Raw genomic sequence first — 22572 nt, forward strand, 5'->3', positions numbered from 1 at the left:
ATCTTGCTTCTTCCCAGAAGTGAGCTCCTTTTAGAAGTAACAGCTCTCACTTGTACGGCCTTACATTTCGTGTATGTGAACTCGTGGACAGGATGCCAAATGACCTTTTTAATTGTGAGCCTCTTCCAAGCTCTTCTCCCACTTCCTTCTGTCTGAGCCGTGCTCTCGTGTGGCCTGTGCGTGCCTGTCATGAAAGGAGCCCTTCATTGGGAGCATGGCAGTTTGTTTCGGCCGTGCTTCTTTGGGCGCTGTTCAAATACACCGATATGAGCTCATCAGCGAAGTCCCTGGCCTCAAGTGAACCAAACATCCACCGGCCGAATGTGCCAAAGGAGGGGAGTGAGAGTTACCATTTTTCATTTCAGTTTTCTGGGTCTTTGCTTCTCAAAGTACAGTCCTCAGGCCACCGGGCTGAGCAGGCATCCGAGAATCTGTTTGCAATCAGAATCAGGGCCTCGGGCCCCTGAAATCGTCGTCTACATTTCGTTCCCAGGTGTCCTTATTAAAGGTGGTCTAGACCCCTGGGCTAGCGTATTCCGAGGAAAGGAAGCCAAGTGTAGCGCAGACTTGGTGGTATGAGACCTGTGTGCTGTCACGGTGTTTTCTCAAGAGGAAGGTCGATTTGGTGTAAAATTCATACTCTTCCTGACAGAGCCGCGTTTGAGTGCCTTTTATACCCCACTGTACTATTTCTAAGTTAGAGCTTGAAGCTCTGCTCCAGGGCCGCTTGGAGAAACCACATTACTCGAGTCCCCGAGAAGCTCTGCCAGCTCTTGGCCAGAGCCTTGGACTCAAAGGTTCTGTGCTGGTTTCGACCAAAGCGGTTGGGTGGAGTGCCTGAGAGAGTTATCATGGTGGTACACATCTGCTGACGTAGACACCAGTATTTTGTTCTGCTTTAAAAGGAGAAAAGGTTTCAATACATAAATATGGTTTGAGTGTTGAGAAGGTAGTTAAAGATTTAGTCTTGTTTCCGTATTGTTGTTTGTAAACACAACGTTGTGCAGCTTAGAGAAACGTGAGTGTGATGGAGTCGTGAGGGCAGAAGGTTTGCCTGTGGCCCAGGCTCTTGCTGTGAGTCCTCTGGTGGCCCTGGAGCAGGAGACCAGGAGGGAGGACCAAGACCTGGAAATGGCCTTCATCGCTGTTTGGCTTAGGAGACCACAGCCATAGAGTGATCATACTGGTATTTTTCGAAAAGAGTTCAATGTTTTTTGATGAAGTATCAATTAAACCCAAAATTGTTGGCTGTCGTTCCTGAGCAGCTGGTCTCCTTTAGTGTACAGCTGGAGCAACTAGGGTTTGCTCTCTCCTTTATTTGTGTGTAGGTGAGTTTTCACAGAGGGCACATGCAGGTAGCCAACACACACGTCCAGACACTACCATGCCCAGCCCCTCTTCCCAGTCACTGCCCCTCCAGAATGCCCACCTCAGGTTCCTTCTGCCTGGGTCTTTGGACTCCACATGAAGGGGACCAGAAGCACACACTCCTTGGTGCCTGGCTTCTTTCGCTCAGCATTGTGTTGATGAGCCGGGCCTGTGATGTGCATGCACTTTCCGTTTACTCTCCTGGAAGATATACTCCCTAGACTGAGTAGCTTCTAGTGCTTCCCCTTTATAAATGGTGCTGCTGGGTACATTCTTGAGAAGGTCTTTGGATAATTATGTGCATGTGTTGGGTAGTCACGCAAGAATAGAATTCCTGGTTTATAGGCTATGTATATTTTCAGTTTTCATAAGTAGAATTAAACCGTGGTTGTACAAGTCGACAGTCTTACCAATTATGTATTGAAGCAGTGAATTTTCAATAGAGAAAGGTTTGTTTTCCTTAAAAATTGTATTAGTAGCACTTGTGCCAAGGCATCTGATGACTGAAGAAGGTGTAGGTGCTGGTGCTGTCCCTGCCTAGAAAAGGCCCTGTAGTATGCATGTGCCGGTGTGAGGACCTGAAGTGGACCTTCACTTCATACTTGCACTGGACAGGTAGTGATTTATGAAGCATCAACGATTTATAGGTGATGGAGGTGGACAATATACAGAGCAAAATCCCACTCGCTCCAGGTGGCTAGTGCACCTGAAATGGAGTTACTCTGAATTGAGATGAGCTGGAAGTATAAAATAATGCAAGCCAGATCTTAAAAATAGTTTAAAAAAACATGAAATACTTCCGAGACTTGTTTATATTACTAATGCACTGAAATAATATTAACTTTACATCTGGGTACTACCGGGTGTGACTCACGGCTCTCTGTTGTCGGACCGCACTGGCCAGCGGGTGGCAGGGGCCAGACACTGGGCGCAGAGCTCTGGCTTACTGACCTCACCATCTATTTAGAATGACAGCTCATTCTCAGATCTCCCCCAGGCGACTTATTGAAATAATGACTATGTGAAATTAGCCTGGTGCTCATACTCTTAGCTGGTGATGCTAAAAATGTTTTAAATAGGTGCAGATCATACATTTTTATCACCTGGCTATCCTTTTCTTGAGAGCCACGTAATACCTCCAGTCGCTCTTACTCTGGAAGCGCAGCACCAAGTTGTGTGTCAGGCAGGTTTTCCTGAGATAGTCCAGGAACCCAAATACCCTAGAGGTTTAGCTTATGAACTGCTAGTCTAGCATTTGAGCTATGTGAACTGTGCATACTCCTGTCACGTGTCATGTCCTTGAGGACAGAAAAAGGAGGAGACCATGATACCAGATGTCAAGGACATTGAAAATTGACCTTACTGTCTTAGACACACACACACGCACGCATCTATCACTTTAGGCCGCAGTCAACATGTAATTCAAAAATAAAAACGAACCGCAAGTGGGCTCTCTGTCATGCCTTACACTATGGACGCCTTCTTGGGAAGAGCTGATTTTATCAGAGATCATTTTATGCACTCTATCAGATCTCTTTCCCTCCAGATACTAACTTAGTTCATCAACTACAAACACGACAAATTGCAGTTGTTAAACGTTACTTTGCTTCCTAGCACTGGGCTGTCAGGCTCTCCTACTGTCTCTGGATTGGGGTCTCAGGTGTGGACTGCTCTCAGGTGTTGCGTACTATACTTTTTCTAGTCTGCGATGTTCCTTTCCTGGGTGACTTGTAAACGTGTATGCTTCCTTTTCCTTGTTAAAAGTATTGGTCAGATTTGTCTGCATGGTAGCATGGTCCTAGAATGTGATTGGCCGGATTGTAAAGGGAACACCCACTGATTTCCCTTCTCAACGGACTACAAACAGTTCACAGAGCGCCCTTGTCTCTTTCAGGACCCACAATACTCTCTATGCACCAGAAATGCTAGCCAAAATGGCAGAGCCTTTCACAAAGGCTTTGGACATGTTTGAAGCAGAAAAATCTGCTATATTAGGTAAGACTTCTAGGTGTCCTTCCCCTTCTCTCCCAGGGGCTTCCTGAGCAGGTTCAGCTCACGGGCGTCTTCCTCCTTGTTCGTGTGGGGCTCCTACGGCCTCCACATGGACAGTGTGCTTGCTTCATTATTGTAGCCCACAGAAGAGGCTCACAGAGCCAGGTACACCCGGCTGCATTTTACACCGTGGGCTGCTAAGGTCAGCAGTTCAAGACCACCAGTGGTCCCTGGAGAGAAAGATGAGGCTTTCTGCTCCATAAAAGAGGTACAGTCTCGGAAACACAGGGCAGCTCTGCCCCATCCTGTAGGGTCGCTCAAAGTTGGCAGGACAGTGAGTTTGGGGTTTTTGCTTTTCTGTAAAGCTATTAGGTAGTGGGGGGATGCGGGGGTCAGAGCCATTTGATTATAATGAAACCACGCACTCTTGGTGGGCATGAATTTCCTGTGTTAAAACAATGAAGCTTAATCAGTAAACTGTATAATCATTAAAAGCATTTTTTATCGGTGTTACTCTTTTTCATTGTATTTTTTATTGTAAAGAATTTATACAGCAGAGCACAAGCCAGTTTAACACTTGGTGCCCGTACATTTCCGTGCCAGTGACCTTACTCCGGGTGGGTGTGCAGCCATTCTCAGCCTCCTTTTCCATTGGCTCCCCGCCACTGTCTGCTCTCTCGAGTCGCTCTCGACAGTGCGACCCCAGAGAGATGGTTCTTAGCACAGTGCTCAAGGCCAACCTCGGGATTTTTTTAAAACAAGACTGTGGCACTTAAATGACCTTGCTTTTCAGTTTGTGCTTACCAAAGTTAGCTGCCTTTGAAATAGTTGTTGGATGCTATTGAATCAATTGCTTTCATATTGATCCCTGGTGACAGAGTAGAAGTGACACCAGGAGATGATTTGAAAATTATCTCTGGGCAGTAATTTCAAGTTTATCCAATCTCAGTGGCTTTAGAAAGTCTGGATTCCCAGCGATTTTGAAGTTTCTGCCATTCTGTTCTACATATCCCCCATTAGTTGAGGATTCTTGTATACATTCTTTCATCAAAGCATTCAGCATTAGTACAGGGCATCATTCATTCATTTATAATAAGAACTTGTCCAGGAATAGATTACGAGCCATGTTTCCCAGTTGTTCCCAGGGGAAACGTGAAGAATAAGTGAGGCCAACCCACACCGGGCGGGGCGAGAGGAGGTGCTGGCGTTGTAGGCCGAGTGGGAGGAAGGAGATCTGAGTTTGGCAGGGAAGAACGTGTTCTAGGACTACAGAGGGTGGTGGCTCTGACTGAAACCTGAAACACTGGCAGCACAGTATGAGTGTGGCTTGAAGTTGGAGCCCAAGACAACCAGAGTTGATTAACCAAGTGCCCCCAGCCCCAAGCTTCAGGCCACCCCACCAGCACAGCCCCACGGTGTCTGTTCCCCGCCTAGCCAGAGCCCAGTGTTCGGCCAGCCGTCCTTAGCTGTGAGTGTAACCAAAGGAAAGGTATTGGTTTGCCTTTCCAGAGCCCTGATTGTCCTCAGTGGGGCCTTTTCCTCTGGCCCCACTGAACTGAGGGTCCGTCTGCTAAAAGCCTTAAAAGTAGAAACCCTAAGGGGTCCCCATGGGTGTGAAAAGTGAGTGCTGCTTCACCACCCTCTTCACTGCCCCCCCCCTCCCCGCCCCAAAACCCCAGCTATTGAAGGCTGTGGCCGTGGAGAACATGCTCCAGTGGGCAAACCATCCTCTGGTACGTCCCAGCGAGGAGCAAGACCCAACTAGAACTACAGATCTTTGAAGGCACTTTATCTTTAAATTATTAAACTGTTCAGGGGGGCTTCATTTCAACTTGTTACACGTCTTGGGCTTTTGCATAAGATTTTGTTTGGAAATGGCCTTCCACACCTAAAAGGTGGGATGGGGCAATCAATCACCCAGGGCTTTATGGACAGATTCAGAGAGACCCTGGCCAGTGTAGGAGTGGCCAGGTCTAATTTAAAATCTTGGGCACTTTAGGATCTCTGAGGAATCGCGGAGAGCCTCCAGCTGGTGGTCTTGAGCAGCTACTCTATTCTCAGCGCTCCCCCACCCCGAGTCTGCCTCCTGCCACGTGTGTGCTCCTGATCCGTCTTTCTCTGTAGGATTACCTCAGCCTCTCTTGGAACTCAACAACACTGCAGTGTACAAAACCGTCCTGGAAAGAATGCAGCGTTTCTTCTGCACCCTCTATGAAAACTGGTAAGGAAAGAAGGCCACCCCTCCCATGTCCAGCCTGTTGCCTACTCTTCATGGAACTCTGGGAGGCAGCCAGCTGGGGTTTGTGTTCAGGGGTGCTGGGAACGGGCGGCTGACCTGTGTGCACCCGACACCCAGGGCCTTCACCTGTTACATAGCCCTCTAATCAGCCAAGCTTCTGGAGGGCCTGTCATTAATGTGAATCACATAGGGTGTGAGCTAAGGGTCCTAAAAGCAGCGTACTTTTCACTTACGATCAAAGATCAAGTCCACACCTCCCAAGGACACTGATGGAGCTAAAGGTCTTGTGCACAGTCTTCTTTCTCAGAGATTAGAAGTGAAACCCCCTGTCGGCAGGACTGCTGGTAACAGGTGCGATGCCCCCTTTACAGCTTCCACATCCTCGGAAAAGCGGGCCCCGCCATGCAGCAAGACTTCTACACCGTGGAGGGCCTCGCCGCCCAGCTGCTCAGCTCGGCCTTCGTCAACTTGAACAGCATCCCCGACTACCGGCTCAGACCCATGCTCCATATCCTTTAAAGTCACGGAGGGGCCCAGCCACAGGCTAGTAGATCAGAGGCAGAAATACCTTTGTAGGACCCTGGAGGCGGCCAGTCGTGTGGAGATGGGTCATTGATCTCTGAGTTCATCTGGTCCTGGTGATGGACGGAACAGAACAAACCTAAAGGCCATGCAGGGGTTCTGGGAAGCTCTTTGCTGCCGCTATTGTACAAGCATTTTCCTCAGGGGCCAATCTCTCCCCTCACACTTCTTGGGGCCACAGAAGGTGAAGCGTGTGTCCCTGTGTTAGCTCAGGTGCCTCCCCTTTGAAGTAGCAGGCCCCCCCCCACCTTTTTCATCGGTTGTATTGGCATTCCACCCACATGTCATACAAGGCGGTAATGCAGCACATCAAGAGCAGTTTAGTCGTCACCACAGTCAGTTTTAGAACATTTTCTTCTTCCTTGTGCTCATTGTTTCTCATGTGGTTATTATTTAAATGGTGGCAAAAATATACACCACAAAGCAGTCTCCATTCAACTTCTCCCTGTATAATTCCGTGCCGTTGATTGTACTCTTGGTGGCCTATGTTCTTGACATCCTTTTCCAGGTTCTCCCACCATCGACATAAAACTTTCGGAAGTGGTGCCTTCAGGCTTCATCCTCATTCTGATTCACATGGCTTATTTTTTTAACCATTTTATTGGGGGCTCGTACAGCTCTTAATATCACAATCCAGACATAGACCCATTGTGTCCAGCACACTTGCACATATGTTGCCTTCATTATTTTCTTTTTTTTGCCATCATTTTCAAAACATTTTCTTTCTATTTGAGCCCTTGATAACAGCTCATTTTACCCCCTCCATTTTGAACCCTTGATAATTTATAAATTATCGGTTTTTTCATGTCTTACACCAACTGCTGTCTCCCTTCACCCACTTTTCTGTTGTCCTTCCCCCTAGGAGGGGGTTGTATGTTGATCATTGTGATTGGTTCCCACTTTCTCCCGCCACCTTACCCTTACCCTTACCCTCACCCTCCTGGTATCGCTACTCTCATTATTGGTCCTGAGGGGTTTATCTGCCCTGGGTTCTCTGTTTCCAGTTCTTACCTGTACCCGTGTATGTGCTCTGGTCTAGCCGGATTTGTAAGGTAGAATTGGGGTCATGACAGTGGGGGGAGGAAGCATGAAAGAACTAGAGGAAACTTGTATGTTTTGTCAGTGCTACACTGCACCCTGACTGGCTCGTCTCTATGGTTTGTTTGTTTAACTCTTTGTGAGACTATTTCTTCCCTGAAGTGAAGATCTGAGGAGGCTGGTGCATGGGCAGGCTCATCCAGGGATGGCGCTCTCCTTACCTCCCTGCTTTGGGGCAGCGAGAGCTTGCTTGTGTCTGTGCTGCCTGTTAAAAAGGACCATCATCGAGTCAAATGTATCTTGAGTAACCACGCAGCTTAGGATCTTAGGAAAAGAGCTTGAATATTTTCACCTACTAGTCCAGGATGTTCTTGGCGTGTTGCAAGTCCTTTGGGGGCTGAGTGCCCCCGGATGCATGCAGTAGTGTGCCTCCAGACTGTCTCCATCCTGTCCAGGGAGGGGTGCTGTTTTGGAGGTGGACTGTGTGAGTGCACTCAGGCTCCTTGACCTGCTGTGCCATGGGTCTTCGTGAAGCCTCTGGTGCTCTGCTGCCCCCCGGAGCACTGTGAAGCCCTGGTGTCACCCATCCTTGGCCCTCTCTTCACCTACCTGCACATGGTAAGTGAAAGAGAGCTGGCAGTATTTTGGGGGGCAGGGTCCCCTGGAAGTGCTCTCCCCAACCCTGCCTGGGCGGCTCTGCCCTACTGACAGTCACAGTGGGCTGAGCAGCCCCTGCAGAAATAAGGTAGTTCAGTTTCTCTTGAAGACTCAGATTGTGCACTTCCCTAACCTCCTGTGTGAAGGAGAGGGGGCTGGTGACTCAAGGGTCTGGAACTGGGCGGGCCAGGTGGATAGGGCCAGAACCACCCAGGAATCCTGCAATGTTAACGTGCCCTGCACAGATGTGCAATGCATGCAATGCTGCCCTCGTCTGGCGGTGGCGGAGGTTGCAGAACTTTCTGGCTTCAGGGGGTCCGACTAGACTCTGCCATTGATTGGTTCATTTAGACCGAGAACAGACTCCACTACTCTGGTCTGCTTCAGTGCTCCCCAATTCTAGTACTTAAACTCCTCTTCCCCCCACCCCCCAGCGGCTGTCCCAGAAATGGCAAGTCATCAACCAGAGGAGCTTGCTGTGGTAAGAAAGAAACCTTGCTTCTTTCGAGTTGGGACAGCAGGCAGCCCTGCCACCGGCCCTTCGTAGGAGACCCGGAGGCTCCAGTGTGGGCCAAGGCTCACACTGTGAACCACAGAGCTGTGGTTCTGTGACAAGCTCCCGGGGGGTCTCAGTGGGTCATCACGATCCATCCCGTAGAACGCGGCCCAGGAGGTGGTGGGCTCAAGGGTCTGGTGACAGTCGCTCTCTGGAACTTGGCCCCCTGCTTCTGTGCAGTGGAGAAGATGAGGCTGCAGAGGAAAACCCTGAGTCTCAAGAGATGTTGGAGGAGCAGCTGGTGAGGATGCTAACCCGAGAGGTCATGGATCTCATCAGTAAGTGGCACGTGGGGGCGGGACACAGGAGAATGCTCCCCACCCAACCCGTGACAGACACATGCAGCGATGCCTGCATCAGCAGTCCCGGCAGTGACCACTAGTCTACTAGAGAGAGTCTAGGTGGGCCTCATGCCATCCCAGGGGTGGGTTCTGAATTGAGTTGAATTGTGTTTACTTGTGTTTGTTTATACGTAGGAGGAAATGGTGTGAAATAGCAGAGATTACAAATAGGCTGGGTTTTACCAAAGCTTGCTAAACGCCGGGACTTGGAGATTGCGAATTATCATTTTTCTGGAAATGTTGAAGGAAACCTTACTGGGCCTTGAATCTGCTTAAAATCCACAGTAGGAAGGATGGGGTGGTGGGTTTTGTATCAGGCATCCTTGCTTGCTTACTCGCCTGAGAATTCTGTCAGTTCCCCAGTTCATTGAATTTGTGGAGGGACCAGAATGCGGTCTGATCAAGCACATCCTTCTCCCTCATTCTGGAGCTGGCTTTGTATCCAGATAGTACACCCCCTCCCCCCTCCCCTGCCCAGAGATCCTCCCCTCAAAGTAACCCCGCTCTTTTGCTCTAGCTGTTTGCTGTGTGTCCAAGAAAGGTGCGGACCACACAGCTGCCCCCGCTGCAGATGGAGATGGTGAGTGAGTGGGCTGCCTGACTGTGGGAGGTCTGGTTCTAAGTATTGTTCCTCATAGAAGCAGGCCGGTGCCTGTAGGAGTTCTTACCCTGGTTGTCTGGCGTGGGTGAGAAGCCGTACGAGGGGCTGTCCTCTGTCCTGATCCCTGTCCTAGCATGACTGTCCTTGCCCGCCCGTCAGGTTCCCTTCCCTTGCTTCTTGACGCCTCTACAAAGTTCCCTGACCACCTTCTCCAGAGCAGCAAGTGCGCCGCCCCGTGACCTCTGCTGTGTCTCTTTGTAGTACTTACTGCTAGCCCCCGTTTGTTGACATGCTCATTCATTGTCTTCTCCACTAGGATGCTAACTCCCATCAGGATTTGTTCACGGAATAAGATGCTAAGCATTAACAGCTCTTTGAGCTATTCCCACTACATCTCATTTCTCACGACTGCATCCTAGCCTCTCCCAGAACCTCTCCTGGCAAAGCCCAGTACCACACAGACCTCGTCAGTGCCCCATCAGTGCGGGAGACTCCAGTTGTTCTTTGCAGTTCAGACTCCCACCGCCTCTGTCCTTGTCTGTCCTCAGAGGCGAGAACTCACCATTTTGCCCTCTGCTTGCAGATGAAGAGATGATGGCCACAGAGGTCACCCCCTCGGCCATGGCTGAGCTCACAGACCTGGGCAAGTGTCTGATGAAGCATGAGGTGAGCCCCTGCGCCCCCAGAGTGGTTGGGTGGCACTCCTACATCGGAGGGAGCCCCTATTTCACAAAGGACTTGGACAGCAGGGGAAATGCAGGACCTTGGCCAAAGACTCAGAATGAAAACCGCAAAAGCACAAGTCCCCACACCTTGACCTCATGTTCAGCCTCGCCTGGGTTCCTGCTAGAAGTGGTTTTTTCCTTGCTGGTGGGGGGTGGGGTGGGGTGGCCTACCTGCTGTACAGAAAGAGAAAAAATAAAGTGGCTTATCTTAAGCGGCGGGATTCACTTCCTGCAAGCAAGGATAGATGGTTGTACTTAACTCTCCTCCTTTCGCTCAGGAGGTCTGTACGGCTCTGTTGATCACCGCCTTCAATTCCCTGGCCTGGAAGGATACTCTGTCCTGCCAGAGGACGACCACACAGCTCTGCTGGCCTCTCCTCAAACAAGTACGGCTCGTCGCCATCCCTTCCCTTCCCTTCCCCAAGGGAAGCACCATGGGAGCAGGGGCAGGCGATGTGAGTCCCCCCTTTGTCCCTAAGCAATTTGGTCTCCCCAGGTGCTGACAGGGACCCTGCTAGCAGATGCAGTCACGTGGCTCTTCACCAGTGTGCTGAGGGGCCTGCAGATCCACGGCCAGCACGACGGGTGCATGGCTTCACTGGTCCACCTGGCCTTCCAGATCTACGAGGCGCTGGTGAGCGGTCACATGCCCTGGCCTCACGCTCTGTGCTCCCAGTCAGTCGGACCTCTCCCTACTGTCTGCAGGTTAAGCACGGGCTGCTCACTGCCAGGTTGGCAGTTAAGACGCAGCTCTCTGCTCCCACAAAGAGTTAGTCATGGGTTTGGGGGTTTGGGCCTGGCCAGTTATAGGAATCGAGATGGTGGTGAGGCTCCAATCGACAACACTGTTTGTCCCCGCTTGTCAGCGCCCGAGATACCTGGAGATACGCACTGTGATGGAGCAGATCCCCGAAATGCAGAAGGACTCTCTGGACCAGTTTGACTGCAAGCTTCTGAACCCCTCCCTGCAGAAAGTACCTGACAAGCGCCGGAAGGACCAATTCAAGCGCCTCAAGGACCAATTCAAGCACCTCATTGCTGGCTGCATTGGGGTGAGCCTTCCCTAGCGCCCCCAGGGGGTGGGGGCGGTGAGCCTGCTGTTGTCATTGGTCAGGGCCCAGATTTAGTTTCTTCTCGTGTGTTATCCACAGAAGCCCTTGGGGGAGCAGTTCCGGAAAGAAGTCCACATTAAGAACCTCCCCTCACTTTTCAAAAAGATGAAGCCAATGCTGGAGGCAGACGGACTGGAAAATGAAGAGAGCGTCCTGGCCACCATCTTTGAACCCTGAATCAAGTTTCTGGGCAGCCTACCTTGTCATCTCTTCCTCCTCCTCTTAGCCACTCTAGGTCCCTCTCCACTGCCACCTGCTTCCCCCATTGTCCACCTGGAGGGGTATTCCAGGTGTGGAGCTGCGAGAACGGGCCCTCCTGTGGGCCAGAAGCCGGGACAACGGAGTCCGAGAGAGGGAGGGAAGGAGGACCTCGGCCACCCAGGCTGGATCTCCTAGGTGTCTCCAAGGGAGAAGCTGGGGCAGAGCAGCCCTTCTCCCCAGACCCTCCCACCCGTGCTCGGTGCAGGACCCAACACTGAGACCAGTGCTTGCAGCCAGGGTTTCTGCTGGGTCACTGTGCCCCCGACCCCCTTGCCCACTGGCATGTCGGGTCAGCTGCCGAGTGCCAAAACGAATTTGGCCAGCTCTCATTTTCTTCAGAGCAAGTATCCAGCCCTCTAATGGGAGCCGTGATACAGGCAATTACTACTAAGCCCTGAGCGCGATAACCAAGCCATGGCCAGAGATTGGAGCTCTCGCATCTTGCCCTTCAACCAGAGAGCCCTGCGTCCACTCAGGCCCAAGAGCCACAGCACCCTAGGGCGTGTCTCATGACACCATCAAGGAGGATGCAGACCAACTGTGCTACATCCGGGACGAGTAGCTGACAGCCACTGGTCTCCTAGGTGAGTCCAGGTGCCTTCAAAAATTGCACGGTCTTTCAGGTCCCTGGTTACTCATCCTATTTCCCAGCACCACCTGCTCCGAGTCTCTGGTCCATTCTGAAGGGCAGAGGGAACATGGCTGCAAGGTCCTAGCACTGAGGTGATGTCAGGCCCACAGCCTGCTGCCATCCACTGCGCAGTCTCATGCCATCCCTGCCCCCTTCAGGCAGCTCTGTGGAGGCGGTCTCCCTGCAAACAGGACAGCCGCCTAATGCGGGGCCGGGCCTTGGAAGACATAGTTGTATTTATTGTGTTGTAATATTTTTAACATCTTGTGACTTCATGCTAGAAGTTTTCTATTGTTTATAGAACCTTTTTTGTAGAAACATTAACTCTAAAGCACATGTGCATGTCAGTAAAATTCTCAGTTTTATATAGAAGGGTCCCCCTCTGCCTTCTTCCTGCCCTGCCATCAGTTATGTATTTCAGGGCCCTTGCTCAGCCAAAGGCTGCAGGCCAGCAGCCAGATCACTCTTCCCTGGCCCTGGACCCTCCATTCTCAGCATCTAACAGTCCTTTCACGGGGGTCACCCAAAAATGTTACTGACCCCAATCTGGCACTTCTCAAGACACACTGATCTGACACCTGAGACCTCATTTATCTTTGGGCCAAAACCAGGGTGCTGACAAAAAGGATTTTTGTTTAAACGTGAGTTTATTTACATGAAAGGCCTTACAAAGGCATGATATAATTCATGGCACATTTAACAAAATGTATTGTTTGAAAATAAAGCTAGAACTGTCCCAGAAAGCCCAGGACCTTCCATCCCAATGGTTTGGTAGCAGCACTGGGTGCAGGTGAGAACCCAGTTTTCAGCGAGGGCCAGGGCAAACAAAGCTCAGTCCATCTGGACCGCGTCGAGCTCCTCCAAGAACCGCCGGCACTTCCCCATCAGGACTTTGATGGCCTCGCTCACCAGCACGTCTGGTGGCAGCACCCCTGTGGACTCCACAGAAACTGGGGGCCAAAAATAGATGTTAGGGCTTACCTGAATCCACGTGAGCCATGAAAGGAAGCTAGAGCTATCAACCCTCCCGATCCTGCCTGATGACCCCAAAGACTCACAGATGTAATGGTCCCGAACCCGGGCCAGCCGCACCATCTTCTTCAGCTTTTCATTCCGCAAGACTTCTCTGCTGAAGGTGTCCAGCCGGGGGTTGGCGACTCGGGCCACCTTCTTACCTAATGACAACAGGCCATCATGTGATACTGCAGTGGAGCAAAACCACAATTTTTAGCTCCTGGCCCACACCCCATACCTTGGACTTCCTGCACCTCAATAACGCCAGGTGAGAAGCACTTCCTCAGCTCCTCAGCTGCCTCGCCTTCCACCGGCTCCAACAGGGTGATGTCTGGCAGGAGCCTGTAACTGGCTGTGGCCACAGGGGAAAACTTGGCATGGTCTTTGCCTAGGGAGGGAGTTGGGGGAGAGAATAGAATCAAATGCTTGTGAGAACGGACCCCTGACAGCAAAAGGGCAAGCTGGGCAGGGTCGCCTCCACCAAGCCTGAGTCACACCTTAGCCCCATGCAATCAAACCACCCCTCCCATGCCAGCCGGGGCAGCCCACACGGTTCTCACCAATGCCTTTGACACAGTGCATGAGCAGGTCAATCTCCTGGCCCGGCCGCAGCTGAGCAATGAGAATGTCGTCGTGCACTGGGCGGATAGTGCCCTCTGGGAAGACGTCAGCCTGGTTCCCCAGGGGCACCCATGTCATGTGCCTGGTGTACACTGGAAGAAGATGGCTGCCCCTAGAACCTCTCGCCCCGCTCCACCCAGGCAGTACACACTCTGTCTTCACCTTCCCACGGCTCACCTTTGTGGTTCACATAGAGTTCATTGGGGTCAGAGGAATCTTTAGAAGCTTTGGGGTTCCGTGTGCACCTGACCTGCAGCCGGAACTGCAGAGTGTCTATTTCCGTGCCTCCTTCGTCCTCTGCATAAATGAGAGGAGGCTCTCAGAGACCAGCCTTGCTGAGACCCTGAGGTTCATGTCTCACTCAAGTCCCCGGGGCCCAAAGATGAGCTTTCCTGAGTTCCACCAGAGTCCTGGATCTTCACTCTAGACCAGGCCAAAGCTTTCTTTTCCCCAGCGCTCACCTTGGTTCCGATACTCAAACAGACGCGGATCAGCATGAATGGGAATGAGCCCCAGCCGATGAGCGAGGATCTCGTCCTGGACAATGGACGTGTTGTTGTACACCAGTACCTTCTCCACAGCCATGGTTGGCACCTGCCCCAGGAAAGAGTTGCCCTGCTACAGAGACCCAACAGGCTCTTCACCCCGCCCCCCAAGGAAAACACCCGGAGAAATGCCCAAGTTTGCAGGAAAAACGAGCGTCATCTTGTGATTCCTAAAGTTGGCAAGTGAATCACCAGCATGGTTCCTCACACACAAGCCCCTCCTCACCACCATGCCCACCAGTACCTCAGCTAGTAAAATGCGCCGGAAAGCATTGGCAATCGCTGCATCGATCCCCACCATGTCGAACTCCAGTGAGCTTTCATCCAGGTGTACCACATCCACACGGAAATTCTAGAGGGCGGGAAACCGAGGCCTGACTGTGGAGCCCAACCCCCCACCAGCTACTCCCTTAACATGTGACCCCCCCCCAATTCAGCCAGGAACCCTGGTGGTGCTGTGAGCTGTGTGTGGGACTGCTAACTGCTAGGCCAGAGGCAAACCCACCAGCAGCTCCCCAGGAGAAGCTGAAGGCTGTCTGCTCCCCCAAAGATATACAGCCTTGGAGAGGCCACTCAGGGTCACTCTGAGTCGGAACGGACTTGACAGCAGAGGGTGGGTTCATCTAAACACCTCCCCTATGTTCAGATGCCTCTTTAACCCCACAGTCCATTTTTTTTCCAAATCATTTTATTAGGTCTCATATAACTCATCACAATCTATACATACATCAATGTGTCAAGCACATCTGTACATTCATTGCCCTCATCATTCTCAAAACACCTGCTTCCTACTTAAGCCCTTGCTATCAGCTCATCCATCCCCCCCCCAGTCCTTTCTTGAAGTCTCATTTTTCCCTTCCCATTCATTCTATACTACCTGTACTCTGCGTCCAACCAAACCAAAGATCGGAAACTTCCATCGTTCGCCGTCCAGTGTCATGACTGCATTTACCACTACTGGAATCCTCGACTACATTTGCGATTTTTAATAATAAAATCCCTTTTAAAATCTCTACTCCCTTGGTTTCTGAGCGCCAATCCTCTAGTTCTCTCCTTTCTCCTCTTCTACTATCCCAGGCTCTTGTCTCTCAGGTGACCTCAACTATGCATGGGTTTTAGCAACTTTCACTAACGACTGCCACAAGTATGTCTCACTTAGAGTCTCATTTGAAACAGGGCAAGTCCAAAAGTGATGCTAGGAAACACTAGTAAGCTAGCAGTGGTACATTTCAACAATCAGAATGTGGAGCTACAGACGCAACAGCCGTCTAGGTCTGTACTTCCCAAGGCAGGATGTGCCTGCTCTTTAATCTGCACATCATTGAGATCCTAGAGATCCCAGGGCCTTTAAAATAGCTTCTCAATTTTAGGAGAGAAAAAAAAAAGATGTCTCAAAGGGAATGCTCAAGGCTGTAGGATGAATGGGGTTTCCCAACAAAATTAAGAAGATACACTGTCATGACAGGAAAAAGGATTCCTAGGCATAACTTTCCTGGTCTTTTCTCATCAATGCAGTGCTCAATTAAAACTTCCTAATTGCCCCTGGTCATTCCTGTGTCCTAAGAATATCTCACCAAGATTACCCCTTGGGAATTCCCCAAACAGTAACCATAACCTTGTGAACTACCTTGAATTTATTTCACTAACTGGCCTGGTCGATCCCTTTGGAAGCTGTTTTGATTGGGTGTGTGTTTTTTGGAGGCTCCTTAAGGAGACGAAGACAAGGAGTCCTGGTGGTAGAGTGGTACTCCACGGGCTCACGGATGCAAAAACAAGTTTAAAACCGGCTTTGTTTGGAATGAGCACAGGCATGTGCAACCCACGTTGAAACCTTGATTTATCCTCATATGCCTGTATATGCCATCGGGCGATGCAGCTCGACAGTGGAGGGCAGGTGCCTTTCCAAGACTGTAACTGTATGGGGATAGAAAACCTCCAAAGCAGCTGATGGTTTCTAACTGTTGACCGTGCAATTCACCCAACACCTAACCACTGCATCACCAGGGCGCCTTCGTAAGCAACACTAGCCTGCTAAACCGAGTGCAAAACATTCAGTGCCTCATCACTGCTCTCTGCTAAATCCATGCTTTTCAGAAGGGGAGGCCAGCACCGTCCCTCATCACAGCAGGTCCTAAGCTAGAGGTTACTCCGCACTTCCTTCTCACCTCCGTAAATCATCAATTTCACTTTGGGTCCCACCTCTGCTCAACTCGCCCCTTTCACTGCAGCTCTCCTACCTCACCTGCCTGCCCCACGTGCTCTTCGCACCACTCTCCCCCACACATCGGGGGTGGGCCGCGTAACACCCGCAAACGTGTCCTGCCCCCCGCAGCGACTGCTGCCACGCACTCGCCCGGGCCGGCCCCTCGCGTTCTAGCGGCACTGAATCCACTCGCCAACCCCGGGGCGCGTCTCCCGTCTTTAGAGCTTCGCTTGAGTTCGCGGCGCGTTCAAACTAGCTGGGCACAGCTGCTGCCATCGTTAAGGCTCCGTCCCCACGGCCCCGCCTCCGGGGGAAATTTCCCGTAGCACCCTCTCGCCCCAAGCACACCCCTCCCTGTCCATCGCCAGCGACTCCCTTACCTAGTTGGGCTGGATTTGGAACCACTGCTTTACGCGCGTTGTGCCCAACTGGAATGAAGCTTTTACTCACAGCCCTGGGCAGAAACGGCGGCGGCTCCGATGCCCAGCACGCGGCGTCATGCACGCGGCGGGCACGGGGAGCGGGGCCCGCTCCGTCGGAAGCTGGCGGACCGGTGGGCACCGAGTCCGCAGCACCTTCTACCCTAGCGGCTCCCGTCCTCCCGCCCACTACGCCTTCTTCACCTTCTCGAAGCGCTCCTGGTCCCACGCGTCGTCATACCCCGAGTAGTTACCGGGGAAGTCGGTGGTATGAACCTGGAAGGAGAAGCGAGTCTGGCCGCAGGGGAGCAGGAAGCCCGGCCCGCCCGCTCCGGCCCGCCCGCTCTGACCCCGACTGCTCCCGGTCCCGTCTGCGCTCTGCCGCCCTCCAAGCCGGGCGACTTACATTGCGAACGCCGAACTCCCCTAGGACCACGCGGGTCCGCATCTCCTCCACCGCCTGGGCCGCCGCCATCTTCCAGCGCACGACGTCCCGAGGGCGTCGGACGCGCGCGTGCGCGCTGGCCGGCGCCGCCGTCTCCTTGGTAACGCACTCGCGCCGAGATCGACGTATCGCGAGAGTTTGCCCCGCCTCCGTCCACGTCCCCGGCTTCCGTCAGCCCGTTTGAGCCAAACATCCGGGTTTCTCCTGTGGGTGTTCCGGCTGGTCCCATCTCTCCTTCTCGCCCCTGGACATCGCCTTCCCCCGGGCCCTGCTCTCGCCCATTTCTCCGCGCGCTGGGTAGCGCGGGCTTCGGCGACGGGAACCCTCGAGGGACATGGCAGCGGCGGCGGCGCCGGGCGGCGGCGCCCGAAACGGGGCTGGCCCGGAATGGGGAGGCTTCGAAGAAAACATCCAGGTAATGGCCCCAAGGCCCGGCTGCCGGCTTCTCCTTAAAGCAGCCGGGAGGTGTTGGAGGGCTCTCCCTTGGGGCCCGGAAGTCCGCGTCTGCCCTCTGACCTGCTCGCGCCGGTTGCAACACTTCCCTCCTTTGAGTCTTCGCACAGAGACCGGTGGGGTGGGATGCTGACCCAAAAGGGCCCAAGTGATGCGCCTGCCGGCGGGCCTCGAGCCTGTGGGCCCGCCCGAGGCATTAGGAAGAGGGTGCTGTTGCTTTCGGGGCAAGTTGGGAAGTCGGCCGGCATGAAGAGAGAAGGGGGAACCGCTGGCGCTGGCTGAAGACACTGTAGGCACAGCGTGGCCCTGGGCCCGGGAAAGCTGAAGGAAACGGGCGCTTTTGCAGCACTTTGGGAGTTTGATAGGAAAGGCGTGGGTGGAAGACAGAGATGGTTTCCCAGGCTAGAAGAGAGAGCCTCAGCTAGGACCCAGTCCTGAGAGCACCACAGAGGCAAGATCTGGGGTGATGCCAGCCCCACTCCTGGCCCCTGGAGGAACAAAACCCACTTGCTGGATGGACAGGATAGGGCCTAACAGCTGGAGAGCGAAGGGAAGGCCACACACTCCTGAGAGCCGGTGTTTCCCCTTTCCCCAGGGTGGAGGCTCGGCTGTGATTGACATGGAGAACATGGACGACACCTCCGGCTCCAGCTTTGAGGATATGGGTGAGCTGCATCAGCGCCTGCGTGAGGAAGAAGTAGACGCGGATGCAGCTGCCGCTGAAGAGGAGGACGGCGAGTTCTTGGGCATGAAGGGCTTTAAGGGACAGCTGAGCCGGCAGGTGGCTGATCAGGTAAGAGGGACCGGGTCCCTGGCACGTGGGAAGGGCTCATCTAGACAGGCCCCAGGTCCTGGAGTTGGTGAAGCCCACCACAAATGAATCCCGTTAGAACCATGTAAAAACCCAAGAGGAAAATAGGCAACAGTCCCCATTTCTGGCCCCGCCCCACACCCCAATTTCCTTGCTGCAGATGTGGCAGGCAGGGAAAAGGCAAGCCTCTCGGGCCTTCAGCTTGTACGCCAACATCGACATCCTGAGACCCTACTTTGATGTGGAGCCTGCCCAGGTGCGAAACAGGTAAGAGCCTTCTGCTACAACTACCCTCCTAACAGTCAGCCTTACACCCTAGGGACTCTTCATGACACCCCCCACCCCTCATCACTACACCCTATTCCCTAGACACACCAGAGCTCCCTCCAGCCACTGCACACAGCAGAACGTTAACATCGCCTTCAGACACTGCGGCCCTCAGAAGCCAACGTACATGCCACTTCCTTTTCCTCATTCTTCACTGCCACCCCCATTGGCCTTCCCTGATGCTCCAAAGAACCTGGCGCTTTCCTTTCACGCAGACAGCTGGTCCACTCACATGTCCCTTCTCCTTCCTTTGTCTCCAGAGGCCAACCGCTTTCTGGGAGCCGGTTCTTGCTGGTTCACCTATTTTTATTGCCAGTGCCAGCAGAACTGTTTGTAAACCAGCATCTCCAGGCACAGTTGCTGAATTCAAGAACTGGATCTAATCTTAGCTTGATTCTTTGTCCCTTAATTTAATTAACACCTATCAAATGCCTAGGACACCCAATAAATGCTCATCCTGGTGCTCACTGAAGACAGATGGGAGACTTGTCCTGGTGTGGGATTACAAGACAGACCTCTGTCCCAGCAAAGACACACAGGAAGGACACCTGACCCCGGGCAGGCTGGGAAGTGGGGCAGGGCAGGAGTCCCAAAAGAAGTATAATTTCGAGAAAACCTATGGCTGTGGTAGAAGCCAGTTACTTACGAGCAGGGAAGGGATGTGCATCCCTTCTGTCTGGGCTTTTTCTAGCCCATCAAAGACGTTTCAAGAAGACACAGGCTTGCGTGTAAGCAGGAAGAGGTAGAAGGCATGCAGCTTCCGCAGTGCCCTCATCTAAACCTCCACTGTCACAGCCCTGACCTCTGGTGGGCTCCGCTCAGGTCTGCGCCTTGTGAGAAGAACAGGTCATTCGGGCCCTTCCGCAGGGCCCAGCCACATCTCACTCTCTCTGTAGTTGCTGATGCTGCTGCAGTCAGCATGGCATCAGAGGACTGCCTTCCCTGAAAGTATTTTTAGGGCCAAGGAGTTCATTTCTCCATCTCATGTCTATCTGTCTGTCCAGCCCTCCTCTCCCACAGCCACCTAGCGTTGTCTGCTGGGATCTGAGGGATCGTGAGACAGCGCCCAGCCTAGTGCTGCCTCTATTCAACATCTCCTCTCTGCCTCCTCTCCTCTCCCAGGCTTCTGGAGTCCATGATCCCAATCAAGATGGTCAGCTTCCCCCAGGTGACTAGTGGGTGGTATTTCGTGGGAGGCGCCAAGGCAGAGCCAGGGTATCGCCCAGCCTGACTGAGTTGGTCTGTTGTCAGAAAATCGCAGGTGAACTCTACGGACCGCTCATGCTGGTCTTCACGCTGGTAGCCATCCTCCTCCATGGGATGAAGACGTCCGACACTATCATCGTAAGCAGACCAGAGGCTGGTCGGGTGGGGGAGGCAGGCGCTGACCTAGGCTGAAGCTGCCCGGGGAAGATGAAGTGGTGCAGGAGCTGTCCTCGGAGAAGGGCCTGCATGAGGCTGCGGTGAGCGCCTCTCCAGGGCTAAGCCAAGCCTTGCCCCTGCAGCGGGAAGGCACCCTGATGGGCACAGCCATCGGCACCTGCTTCGGCTACTGGCTGGGCGTCTCATCTTTCATCTACTTCCTCGCCTACCTATGCAACGCCCAGGTCACCATGCTCCAGATGCTGGCCCTGCTGGTAAGGAGCCAGATGTCCAGGTGTGGGGCCGGGCAAGGTTGCTCTTCGGAGAGCAGCCAGGCATTGGTCTGCACGGGAGGAGCTAGCCAGTGGAGCCTTTGTGGTCCAGGGTCCCCATTGAAGGGCCCAAGCCTGGCCCAGCCCGAGTAGTCTTCTCCACCGTCCTCCTCCCTAGGGCTATGGTCTCTTTGGGCACTGCATTGTCCTCTTCGTCACCTATAACATCCACCTCCATGCCCTCTTCTACCTCTTCTGGCTGCTGGTTGGTGGACTGTCCACCCTGCGCATGGTAAGCTGGGCAGGGTGCTACCCAGAATGGGCTATTCTCCCAGAGCTGAGGGGGGAGCCCCCGGAGGCTTTCTGAATGGGTGGGGAAAGACCCAGCGGGTTCTGCCCACCTGTCCCTGAAGCCAGGCCATGTGGGCGCTATCCTTGGTGAGCCTAGGTGGCAGTGTTGGTGTCCCGGACTGTGGGCCCCACGCAGCGGCTGCTCCTGTGCGGCACCCTGGCCGCCCTGCACATGCTCTTCCTGCTCTACCTGCATTTCGCCTACCACAAGGTGGTGGAGGGTAAGTGGCAAGCAGGGGCGGGGTGGGGGCTGCACCTGACCATCTGCCTGTGGGGCAGGCCCAGCCTACTCTCGCTCACCTGCCATCACCCTTCTTCCAGGGATCCTGGACACCCTGGAGGGCCCCAATGTCCCCCCCATGCAGAGGGTCCCCAGAGACATCCCAGCGGGGCTCCCGGCCACAGTGCTCAATGCCACCATCAAGGCTGTCGCGGTGACCCTGCAGTCACACTGAGCCCGCCTGAGGTCCTTGGCCGGCCCCTCCCCCAAGCTGCAGAGCGGAGGAAGATTAAAGGACAGTACTGATGACACGTGGTCTCTTTGATGGGGTCTCCTGCTGCCCACTCGCCAGGGCTGCTGAACTGGCGGCCAGGATGGCAGGCACTGCAGCCCAGCCAGGCAAAAAGTGGGTCAGCCCCTCTGAGGCCCCCTCACCACCCATCCCTGCCTTCCTCTTTCTCTCTCCCAGTGTCTAGCTAAATATAGACTGGGTAATTAAAACATTGATTGAAGTCTGGGACGGCGGCTCCCGTGCCAGTAGTCCTGCCTGCCACTCTGCTTCCTGTGCCGGCAGCTGTGCCGTCTGTCCGTCCATCCGCAGTGGTCACGTCACCTGTTCCCTGTTCTGTGCCCTCACCAGAGGCCCGGATGAAGGTGGGACAGGCCAGAGTACATAGGAAACAGGGTTGAATGTGGAGCCTGCTCCTGAGGGCAGGGGGCACTGGCGGACCCACGAGCAGCAGGAAGCCCCAAGTGCAAGAGCTCCAGGTCTGGGGAGCAGAGTGCACCCACTCCCTTGGAAGACAGGGGAGCAGTAACTCCGGGACAGGAGCTTCCAGACGTGACGCGCTCCTGTTTGAAGCCACACTTGACTTTGCCCTGGGTGTACTAAAGAAGGTCAAAGAAAACGAGATCCAGTCGAGTGTTTTCTCTGTGCTGTGTCTTCCTTCGGGAGTGCTGTTGTTCTGTAGTCAGAAATCCCAGCCCTGGCCGCCCTTGCTGGCCACAGGCTTCCGTTGGCTTCAGTAAGGCGTGACTCCGGTGCCAAGTGGAGAATCGGGCCATTGGACTTCCCTTCACTGCACTCATGTTTCCCTTAGATTTATTTTTTTAAAACCCTCCTAGGAACCCTGGTGGTGTAGTGGTTACACGTTGGGCTGCTAACTGCAAGGTTGGCAGTTCAAAACTGCCAGCTGCTCACTGCCGCCGCTCCAGGCCCGCTGTTTATTTTGGCTACTCCATCTCACAGGGCTGAAATGCCATAAGGGCATCATGGAGCCCCAAGCCCGTGGGGGAAGGGTGTCACGGGCCCTCTACCAGCAGGCTGCTTTGAGGACCTTTAAGGGGCAGCACAAGTTGGCCTTGCCGTGCAGTCGTCCTTGGCGCGTGGCTGGCGGGCACTCCTCGCTAGCCGGAACTCCCACGC

At 53.5% G+C, this 22572-nt stretch overlaps 3 protein-coding genes across 4 annotated transcripts in view; 2 read left to right on the forward strand and 1 right to left on the reverse strand.

Annotated features, from left to right (window-relative positions):
- XPO5 (exportin 5) overlaps positions 1 to 15292 on the forward strand; it is a 44503-nt gene extending 29211 nt beyond the window's left edge. The window contains exons 21-32 of the mRNA XM_075555041.1: positions 3263 to 3363; positions 5485 to 5581; positions 5971 to 6107; positions 7740 to 7837; positions 8311 to 8357; positions 8613 to 8710; positions 9291 to 9353; positions 9958 to 10040; positions 10378 to 10485; positions 10596 to 10733; positions 10966 to 11151; positions 11251 to 15292. Coding sequence (XP_075411156.1) covers positions 3263 to 3363; positions 5485 to 5581; positions 5971 to 6107; positions 7740 to 7837; positions 8311 to 8357; positions 8613 to 8710; positions 9291 to 9353; positions 9958 to 10040; positions 10378 to 10485; positions 10596 to 10733; positions 10966 to 11151; positions 11251 to 11388 — 1294 coding nt within the window. The 3' untranslated portion in view covers positions 11389 to 15292. The remainder of the gene's footprint in view (positions 1 to 3262; positions 3364 to 5484; positions 5582 to 5970; positions 6108 to 7739; positions 7838 to 8310; positions 8358 to 8612; positions 8711 to 9290; positions 9354 to 9957; positions 10041 to 10377; positions 10486 to 10595; positions 10734 to 10965; positions 11152 to 11250) is intronic.
- POLR1C (RNA polymerase I and III subunit C) lies at positions 12732 to 17428 on the reverse strand. 2 transcript variants are annotated; one of them, XM_075555043.1, is made up of 9 exons: positions 17312 to 17428; positions 17110 to 17181; positions 14528 to 14635; positions 14200 to 14332; positions 13916 to 14035; positions 13678 to 13830; positions 13356 to 13505; positions 13162 to 13278; positions 12732 to 13053 (listed from the first exon to the last, which is right to left on the reverse strand). In XM_075555043.1, exons 1-9 carry the CDS (start codon positions 17378 to 17380, stop codon positions 12935 to 12937), a joined length of 1041 nt encoding a protein of 346 aa, XP_075411158.1. In that variant the 5' UTR covers positions 17381 to 17428; the 3' UTR covers positions 12732 to 12934. The 2 variants fall into 2 exon arrangements, with proteins under 2 accessions (XP_075411158.1, XP_075411157.1); XM_075555042.1 differs by having other exon boundaries at positions 12732 to 13278.
- Positions 17429 to 17530: 102 nt separating this feature from the next.
- YIPF3 (Yip1 domain family member 3) lies at positions 17531 to 21664 on the forward strand. The gene is made up of 9 exons (XM_075555044.1): positions 17531 to 17765; positions 18399 to 18596; positions 18775 to 18881; positions 20064 to 20109; positions 20193 to 20285; positions 20447 to 20578; positions 20754 to 20867; positions 21024 to 21147; positions 21248 to 21664. The coding sequence occupies exons 1-9, from the start codon at positions 17685 to 17687 to the stop codon at positions 21379 to 21381; spliced, it is 1029 nt and encodes a 342-aa protein (XP_075411159.1). The 5' UTR covers positions 17531 to 17684; the 3' UTR covers positions 21382 to 21664.
- The last annotated feature ends 908 nt before the right edge of the window (positions 21665 to 22572 follow it).

This window comes from Tenrec ecaudatus, chromosome 7 (genome assembly GCF_050624435.1).
Source record: "Tenrec ecaudatus isolate mTenEca1 chromosome 7, mTenEca1.hap1, whole genome shotgun sequence".
NCBI lineage: Eukaryota > Metazoa > Chordata > Mammalia > Afrosoricida > Tenrecidae > Tenrec > Tenrec ecaudatus.

Excerpts from the sequence above, each read along its gene's own strand:
- POLR1C (XM_075555042.1), bottom strand. The coding sequence starts at position 17,380 with ATGGCGGCGGCCCAGGCGGTGGAGGAGATGCGGACCCGCGTGGTCCTA. Across the intron at positions 14,333-14,527 it reads GGCGCATTTTACTAGCTGAG|GTGCCAACCATGGCTGTGGA; the intron begins GTACTGGTGGGC and ends TTCCTGGGGCAG. Across the intron at positions 14,036-14,199 it reads GTTTGAGTATCGGAACCAAG|AGGACGAAGGAGGCACGGAA; the intron begins GTGAGCGCTGGG and ends TCATTTATGCAG.
- YIPF3 (XM_075555044.1), top strand. The coding sequence starts at position 17,685 with ATGGCAGCGGCGGCGGCGCCGGGCGGCGGCGCCCGAAACGGGGCTGGC. Across the intron at positions 18,597-18,774 it reads GCCGGCAGGTGGCTGATCAG|ATGTGGCAGGCAGGGAAAAG; the intron begins GTAAGAGGGACC and ends TCCTTGCTGCAG. Across the intron at positions 20,110-20,192 it reads AGATGGTCAGCTTCCCCCAG|AAAATCGCAGGTGAACTCTA; the intron begins GTGACTAGTGGG and ends GTCTGTTGTCAG.